This window comes from Barbatula barbatula (genome assembly GCF_947034865.1).
Source record: "Barbatula barbatula genome assembly, chromosome: 10".
Taxonomy (NCBI): domain Eukaryota; kingdom Metazoa; phylum Chordata; class Actinopteri; order Cypriniformes; family Nemacheilidae; genus Barbatula; species Barbatula barbatula.
The window spans coordinates 12,668,716-12,677,562 of NC_136773.1; the positions used below are offsets into that span (position 1 = coordinate 12,668,716).

Genomic DNA, 8,847 nt, shown 5'->3' on the forward strand with positions numbered 1-8,847 from the left:
AAACATGGTTAACTTCCGTGAGGGTAATTACAAGTACAATTTTGACTGTATTATTTTACATTTATGCATTTGGCAGACGCCGCTTTTATCTAAAGTGACTTACTTTGCATTATACAATATATTTGTTTCTAAGTATGTGCTAAGTTATTTGTGTCCCCTTCAAAAATTGCTCTCGAGAAATTTTGTCAATTGTTTCCCTAAAATGTACACTCCAATGCTGTGCTTTAGGGCTGGATGTGTGTTAGTCAGAACGTGTACTTCACATTATTTGGCTAGTGATGAGATTGAAGAAAAAAATATGTTGCAATCTGGCTCATGCCCTGCCCTACGAGTTCATTGGCCACACTCTGAATCATTCAACCATATTAATTTTGTATATAAAAGTGCAAATATGTTATTAGTTCAATTGGATTCAACAGCTGCACTTTAGCTCAATGTTTGGGATGCTGATCTTTCCATACACACTGCTGCTTTTCTATTTTTTTTATGCAAAGGCAGAAAACACTCTTTGCCGAGAAATGGGAGACCCAAAATACCCGCTGCTGTATGAGGACGGAGACATAATTATTGGAGGACTGTTTGCAATCCACAGGCAAGAAACACTGTCTTCATTTGAGTTCACAAAAAAACCCCAGCTTCTGTCATGCTCCAGGTTTGTTTCTTTTCAAACTTTAAATAAGCATTAGAGGCAGACAATATATAAAAAAAAACATCTGTTCATGTTTTTTTCATGTGTATAAAGTCTATAAACAGATTATATATGATACATTAATTTTTTTAAATATCTGAACAAAAATGTTTTACACCAAATTTAGCATACAGGTTTAATATTTTCACAGTGTGAATCTAAGAGATTTTCGAATGGCTCAAATAATGACCTTCGCAATTCAGGAAATTAACAAAAGTGGAACATTGCTCCCAAATATTTATATTGGCTACAGAATATACGATACATGTGGTTCAAGAATGTCTTCCATGAGTGCAAATATGGCAGTGATGAATGGACCGCAGTTTGCAGCAGAGGACAAATGCAATGGAGAGACTATGCATACTATAATAGGAGATACAGAGTCTTCAACCACAGTGACATTGTCAAGAACCACAGGTCCTTTTAAAATTCCAGTGGTAAGAGAGAATCAAAGTAAAAGTAATTCTACATACAACAAAGTGATGTCTGCTTGAATGTGTACTATGCTTTTATTTCACAGATAAGTCCTTTAGCTGCATGTGAATGTCTTAGTAATAGGAAAGATTACCCCTCATTTTTTAGAACTATTGCTAGTGATTATCACTACAGTGAAGCACTTGCATACATAGTCAAACACTTCGGCTGGTCTTGGATTGGAGCTGTGAACAGTGACAATGACTATGGAAATTATGGAATGGCCACATTTCTGAAAATAGCCCAGGAGGAGGGGATTTGTGTGGAGTACTCTGTGAAATTCACCAGAACAGAACCTGAAAGAATAAAAAAAGTAGTAGATATGATCAAACAAGGAACTGCAAAAGTTATCGTCGCATTTATTTCCTTTCTTGATATGGGATTACTAATTGACCAGTTAAGTACTCAAAACATTACGGGGTTCCAAATAATTGGTTCAGAAGCATGGATAACTGCAAAAGATTACATCACTCAAAGTAGTTTTCGTGTGCTGGGGGGATCACTTGGGTTTGCTATAAAAAAAATACATATTGAAGGGTTTTCAGATTATGTTATCAAAGCATTCTGGGACACAGCTTTTCCATGCTCACAGAGAAAAGAGAATTCATCTCAAACTGAATTAAATTGCATCAGAAATCAAGATCTCCTTTTGCTGAAAGATTACAATAAAGATGTACCTGACCAACGCTATTCAAGTAATGTCTACAAAGCAGTGTATGCTGTGGCTTATGCACTACACAATCTGCTCAAGTGCACAGAACAAGAAGAATGCAAGAAAAGCCTGCCAATACAACCGCATCAGGTAAACAAACAAATAAAATAATTAAACGTATTGAGCGTGCTAGACATAGAGAAGAAACCCTTATTCCATTCAGAGTGTTAAATAATTACATTCCAAAATATTATTTTCCCTAGGTTGTTGAGGGGCTGAAAAATGTCAATTTCACAATAAAGACAGGAGATCATGTGTGGTTTAACAGCACTGGTGCTACTTTACCCCAGTATGAACTTTTAAACTGGCAGCAGGACTCTGATGGATCATTCCAGTTTAAAGCAGTTGGTTACTATGAAGCCTCACTACCACCTGACCAGCGCTTTGTGCTTAACACTGAAAACATCATCTGGGCTGGAGGACAGCTGCAGGTAAATTACATTTTACTGATCTTCCTAACAGGTGTTTTGAAACTGGTACACAATTAACAAAAATGAGCACTTAGCCATACGTATCAGTTTAAAGAACAGTGGCAATCCTTTCTTTGTTCAAAGCTTTGCATTTGCCTTTTGTTTCATGACATACAATGTTGTTTTCTTTACACTTAACGATTTTTTACATTTTATACTAGGCCTGTGTGAGTCTAATGATCCAAAGGATTTTTTGTCAAGAAATATTGAGCATACATTATTAAAAAAGGTCCCATAGTATTTGTATGTTCACACCATGCAATGCTTCAAAACGGAAATAATCTGCCTTAAAAATATTGCAGTCTGTTGATTCTTCACAGGTATTAAATATTGCATATTGCTGTTTTTCATATAGAAGCCAAGGTCTGTGTGTAGCGAGAGTTGTCCTCCAGGCACTAGGAAAGCTGTACAGAAAGGAAGACCTGTCTGCTGTTATGACTGTATTCAATGTGCAGATGGAGAAATCAGTAATGAGACAGGTAAACTTCAGACCAAATCAAAGATGCAAAGAAAACTGGTTAGTTGCTCTTTTTGTGTTTTCCTTTTGATGTTCAGGATGCACTTTCTTAGCAAAGGAGTATATAAATGAAATAGTTTCCTTTTGTTTCTAACTGTAGAAAATCTCTTTCCAGATTCAAATAACTGCATGCAGTGTCCAGGGGAATTCTGGTCTAATGCTGAGAAAAATAAATGTGTGTTAAAAACTGTAGAGTTTCTGTCATTCACAGAAGTTATGGGTATAGTGCTGGTCTTTTTCTCACTGTTTGGTCTAGTAATAACTGTACTGGTCACAGTTCTGTTTTACAGTAAGAAGGACACCCCTATAGTAAAAGCCAACAACTCAGAGCTGAGCTTCCTGCTGCTCTTCTCATTGACTCTGTGTTTTCTCTGTTCACTTACTTTCATTGGTCGTCCCACTGAGTGGTCCTGTATGTTACGTCACACAGCGTTTGGGATCACTTTTGTCCTCTGTATCTCTTGTGTTCTGGGGAAAACAATAGTTGTGTTAATGGCCTTCAAGGCTACACTTCCAGGAAGTAATGTCATGAAATGGTTTGGGCCTCCTCAACAGAGACTCAGTGTTCTTGCCTTTACACTTATTCAGGTTCTTATTTGTGTTCTTTGGCTAACAATATATCCTCCATTTCCCTATAAAAATATGAAATATTATAAAGAGAAGATCATTCTTGAGTGCAGTCTGGGTTCTACTGTTGGTTTCTGGGCTGTACTGGGTTATATTGGCCTTTTGGCTCTCTTCTGCTTCATTCTGGCTTTTCTGGCTCGGACGCTGCCTGATAACTTCAATGAAGCTAAATTCATCACATTCAGTATGCTCATATTCTGTGCTGTGTGGATCACATTTATTCCAGCTTATGTCAGTTCTCCTGGAAAATTTACTGTAGCTGTGGAGATATTTGCCATTTTAGCATCAAGCTTTGGTTTATTATTCTGCATATTTGCACCCAAATGTTACGTTATCTTGTTTAAGCCTGAACAAAATACAAAACATAATTTGATGGCAAAAACACAAACAAAGTACTGTTTAGAATACAGTTAAGGATACAGTTACTTGAAAGAATTATTGTTGCAGTGTAACAGTGATCGGGCCAGCCCAAGCCTTTGCGGTGCCCTTAGCAGAATTTTATTTGGGGTCCCCTTGTGCACCCAATAAACGAAAATTATTTGCATGCACAATTTAAACCTAACACACCCAGTTCTATTAGTTGCAGTTGTGTTTGAGAGATAGGAATGTCATAAAAACAAAAACGCATAAACCTTGCATTACAAGTTTATTGTGATTGTCAAAATATTTTATATTTTATTTTAAAAATAATTTTTTTTTAACCACAAAATATAAACCCCCAATTTAAAGCCACGCAGCCCTTGGTGGATGATTTGTTGAATGTATTTACTTTATAACCATTAAATTAATTTATAATATGCAGACAATTATGCTTAGCCTTATCCCAGATAAAACCTTGAATTTACATACAGTTATAAATTACATTAATCACGTAAATTACAGATTTCTCATCAAAATCATGATTTTGTCATTTGCATAATTGAATACTGAAGCGTCTTGCTGAACAGCTGAAGACGTGACAATAGCTCCGTCCTCTTTCATTTGATTGGTCAATGCTCGGCTCTGTAACCAGTAACTTTCATTTGATTGGCCACTTCACTTATTTTTATATTTCAATGTTGCATTTGGACAGTAATTTCACACATTTTAACACACACACCGAGTATTACCCTCTGTGTGAAAACTGATATGTGTGGTGATTATATCACAAAAAGCTGTAATATTAATGTTCTCTTGGGGGGGCCCTAGTGACGGCGTGGCCCTATGCAGCCGCTTAGTTAGCTTATAGGGAAAACAGGTGTCCTGAAATTTCCACCTACCTGTCGGATTGTATACATTATTTGTTTGTTTCATTGACCAAGCTGAAAAATGTAGTTCAAACTCTTTCAAATAAAGACCTTAAGAGTTTTTTACTGATTTGTTTCTATAATATGCAGCATCCTTGATTACACTGAGTGTATAGAGGTTATTGTAACAGTGTAATGTGTAGAAATCAACATGCATGTACAGGCATACAATTTCAAGTTATATTTATTCTAACACATAGGAGGTCACTGGATAAGCTATAAAGTACACATCAAACAAATGCAAGAACGGAGAGTTGACTGTTAACTGAAACAGTGGTATACATGGACTAAATAAAAGGCTAAACATAAGTTTGAGTGCAGAAACCGAATTTTAGCCGCTGCCTCCTGTTTGTCTTTGTCTTTCTCCTTCTCTTTGTCGCACGTGTTCAGCCCGTCTCTCTCTCTCGATTGTGGGTTGTTTCCCCTTTATATCCATTCTCCCCGCGCCCTTACTGGAATGAGATACAGGTGTTGATTGTCTGCAGGTGCCCCACTCACTTACAGCTCGTCTCCCGCCTCTCTCTCCCGCTGCAGACGGCGCTAAACCACACACCCCCTGCCACATACCCCCACCGCCTGTCTAAGACTGCCTTCAAGTGCTAGATATGCCGCTGCCAGTTGTTACTATAGATGATAATATCATCCTAGTAGGCAGTGGCATATGCTGTATGGGGTCAGAGGATACGGTCCATGAGCCACTGAAAGGTGGCCGGCACACCGAACAACCCGAACAGAAGTATCACGAATTGGTGTAATCCGAACGGCGTTGTGAAGGCTGTTTTTTCTTTAGATACCGGAGATAAGGGGATCTGCCAATATCCTTTCGTTAAGTACAATGTCGAATAAATATGAGCCGTGCCTAGCCGATCAAGCAATTCGTCAACCTGAGGCATTTGATAGGTGTTGAATTTCAACACTGCATTCACCTTGCGGTAATCCACACAGAACCTGACCGAGCCGTCAGTTTTGGGGACCAAAACTATCGGGCTCGCCCAGTCACTGTTGGATTCTTCTATTTCCAGCATTGCCTCTCATTCCGACCGAACCACATTTTTCTTGTGCTCAGGTAAGCGAAAAGGCGGGCTGCGAACCCCTATGCCCGGTGATGTCTCAATATGATGCTGAATGAGGTTCGTACAACCAGGTTGGGAGAGAACATTTCTGCAAATAATTTTCTTCTCCTGTCACGAGAGCAAGTGATCGTGATTTTGTATTGACTTCTGGTCCAAGATCATCCTCTCCACTCACTACTCTCGCCAGCATCACTGAGTCCGCCTCCTGACATTTTTTTAGGAGATTGAGGTGGTAAATTTGACTTGCCCCTCTCCTATCTGATCGTATCCACCTCTCCAACTTGCCGTGTGATCTTAAACGGTCCTTGTCACTTCGCAAGTAATTTGAAACTCGACTTTGGAAGCAATACAAATACTTTTTCTCCCAGTGTAAATTGCCGTAGATTGGTACCCCTGTTATACAGCCGGCTTTGCTTGTCCTGAGCCTGTAACAAATTCTCCATAGATCGCTGCCCCAGTGTATGGAGTTTTGTTCTCAGGTCCAGGACATACTGAATTTCGTTCTTGCTATTGGATGGTCTGTCCTCCCAAGTCTCTCTGAGGATGTCCAAAACCCTTCTGGGCTAGCGTCCAAAGAGAAACTTGAAGGGGGAAAACCCTGTTGGGGCTTGGGGGACCTCCCGCACAGAGAATAACAGAGGTTCCCTCCATTTGTCTGGCTTTCTATGGTGCTGTACTTAGTCTTTCTCTTTCAGAGCTTGCGACTAATGTACAGCATCGGCCATTCCCCTTTCTCCATTGTGGGAATTAAGATCAATATAGATCGATATAGAAATGGATGAGTAATTTTGTTTTAAACAAATGTATTTTCCTACAGTGACATGATTCAAGTTTAATAGATGTGTTTTAATCATATAACCATTTGTGTGCTATATAACTATTGAAATTATGTTTTCTTGTTTAAGGCAAGGAAACTTGCAGACAAAGGCTGATTTCACAAAGAATGCCAGATGTTGTTTTTCAGAGAACGGAATGTGGTCAGCAAGAGTTCAACAGGACCTGATTGGTTGCTAAGGGAAGATGCAGCCCGGGACGGAGGGGGGAGCACGAAGACATGAAACGGCATCATATTCTGTATATAATGTGTGTGTGTAAAACTTCCTGAGTTGTTTACTTGACTCGTGTGGAGAATGGCAACCCAGCGCTGTAGGAAAGAAACTTTTACCTCTGATGAATAAACTCTATTACTTTTAAAACAGTTTGTTCCCCTCATCCTTCCAAATTTTGAACACGCAGGACTAGTCAATATCATAGTCCGACACCATCTCCTTGGAAAGGACTGCACCCAGCCCCCTGTCTGATGCTTCAGTCTGCAACAAGAAGGGGAGAGAAAAGTCAGGAGAAAGTAAGAGTGGCCTGCCACACAGGGCAGCCTTTACCTGGGTGAAAACCTGCTCACAATGCTCCATCCACTGGACCGGATCTGGCGCTTCCTTTACAGTAAGATCAGTCAGTGGGCTGGTAAGTTCCTAATAATTAAGCACAAACCTTCTATAGTATCCCACCAGCCCCAGGAAGGGTCTCACCTCCTTTTTGGTCCTAGGTCTCAGAAACGTTGCAAACTCGGACACGTTCATGTTTACTTCTTGCCCAAGATCGTCCTCTCCAATCACTACCGTCACTCAGCATGACTCCGTCTTGCTCCATTTATTGAGGAGGTCAATTTGACGTGCCCCACTCCTATCTGTTTGTGCTACCTCATAATCGAGATCTTTGATTTGCCGTGTGACCTCAAACGGTCCTTGCCACTTCGCAAGTAATTTGGAGCTCAAAGATGGGAGCAATAAAATGACTTTATCTCCCGGTTCAGATTTTCGCAAATTGGCTCCCCTGTTGTATAGCCAGTTTGTCCTGAGCCTGTTACAAATTATCCATAGATATCTGCCCCAGTGGAGGATTGCTCTCAGGTCCAGGACATAATGAATTTCATTTTTACTTTGAGAATGTCCGTCCTCCAAAGTTTCTTTCAGAACGTCAAAATCCCCTCTGGGCTGAAGTCCATAATGAAGCTTCAAAGAGGAAACCCCTATGTAGGCTTGCGGGACCTCCAGCATAGCGAACAAGAGGGGTTCCAACCATTTATCCCAATTTTTGGCGTCCTCGTGAACAAACTTACAAATCATGGTTTTTAAGGTGCGATTAAATCGTGATACCAAGAGCGTCTGTTTGTGGGTGAAAGACTTATGCCCAATAATTCGTATAGTTTGTGTTACGTACTTCACATAAAAGCCATGCCTTGATCCGTGAGGATCTCCTTGGGGATCCCCACTCAGGATATTAGGTGAAACAGCGCGTCCGCAACACTGGCAGAGATGCTGCAGAGTTCCCAGTCAAAAAATATCTTGGGTCACTCATTACAACTTGCCTTTTATAATTGCAAATTAAGGATGGGAAAGCGGACGGGCAGGTTGGAGAAGTTGACAGCCAACATAACAGACCTGTTCGAACACATGTTTTAGTGAATCATCCTGGGTCCAGGGGGGAAGTCATCACACTCCGAGAAGATCAGCCTCTGTTCGCTCTGTTCTCCTGGTTCAGAACTCAGTTCAGAACTCCGTGGTCCCGGTTCAGCATCTCCCTCTGCTCTTTCCTTCCCCAAGAGACATCCGCACATAAATATCCCATTAATTCACTAAAAGCCGGACAGTTTGTTCCCAGAATCAGCGGATGTTAGAGGTGTGGGTTAACCTCAACCTTTACCTTATGCTTTCGTCCCCTACATTGTAAAATGGCGGACATTAAAGGATACGTCACCACTTCCCTGTGCACACACCGCACCTGAACCAAGCGGCTTATGCCCAACCAGGCTTTGACGGATTGAGGTTTGGTTACAACCTGAGTCCACCAGAGCGTGATATGTACCCCTTTTATACTCACAAGTATTTGGTACCAGCCAGCCTGACCAGGGGCAACCTGCAGGGCATCCGGGACCGGGAACATTGTCCCCACCTCCATCATGAGACACCTATCCACGAAATGGTCCAGGTCCCCGTAACACCA

General features: G+C 40.7%; 1 protein-coding gene across 1 annotated transcript; it reads left to right on the forward strand.

Annotated features, from left to right (window-relative positions):
• Nucleotides 1-443: 443 nt before the first annotated feature.
• LOC306899589 (extracellular calcium-sensing receptor-like) lies at nt 444-3,902 on the forward strand (the record flags this gene model as incomplete). The annotated part of the gene is made up of 6 exons (XM_079465954.1): nt 444-652; nt 840-1,125; nt 1,209-1,964; nt 2,078-2,305; nt 2,700-2,823; nt 2,977-3,902. 6 exons carry the CDS (start codon nt 444-446, stop codon nt 3,900-3,902), a joined length of 2,529 nt encoding a protein of 842 aa, XP_079322080.1.
• Nucleotides 3,903-8,847: the final 4,945 nt, after the last annotated feature.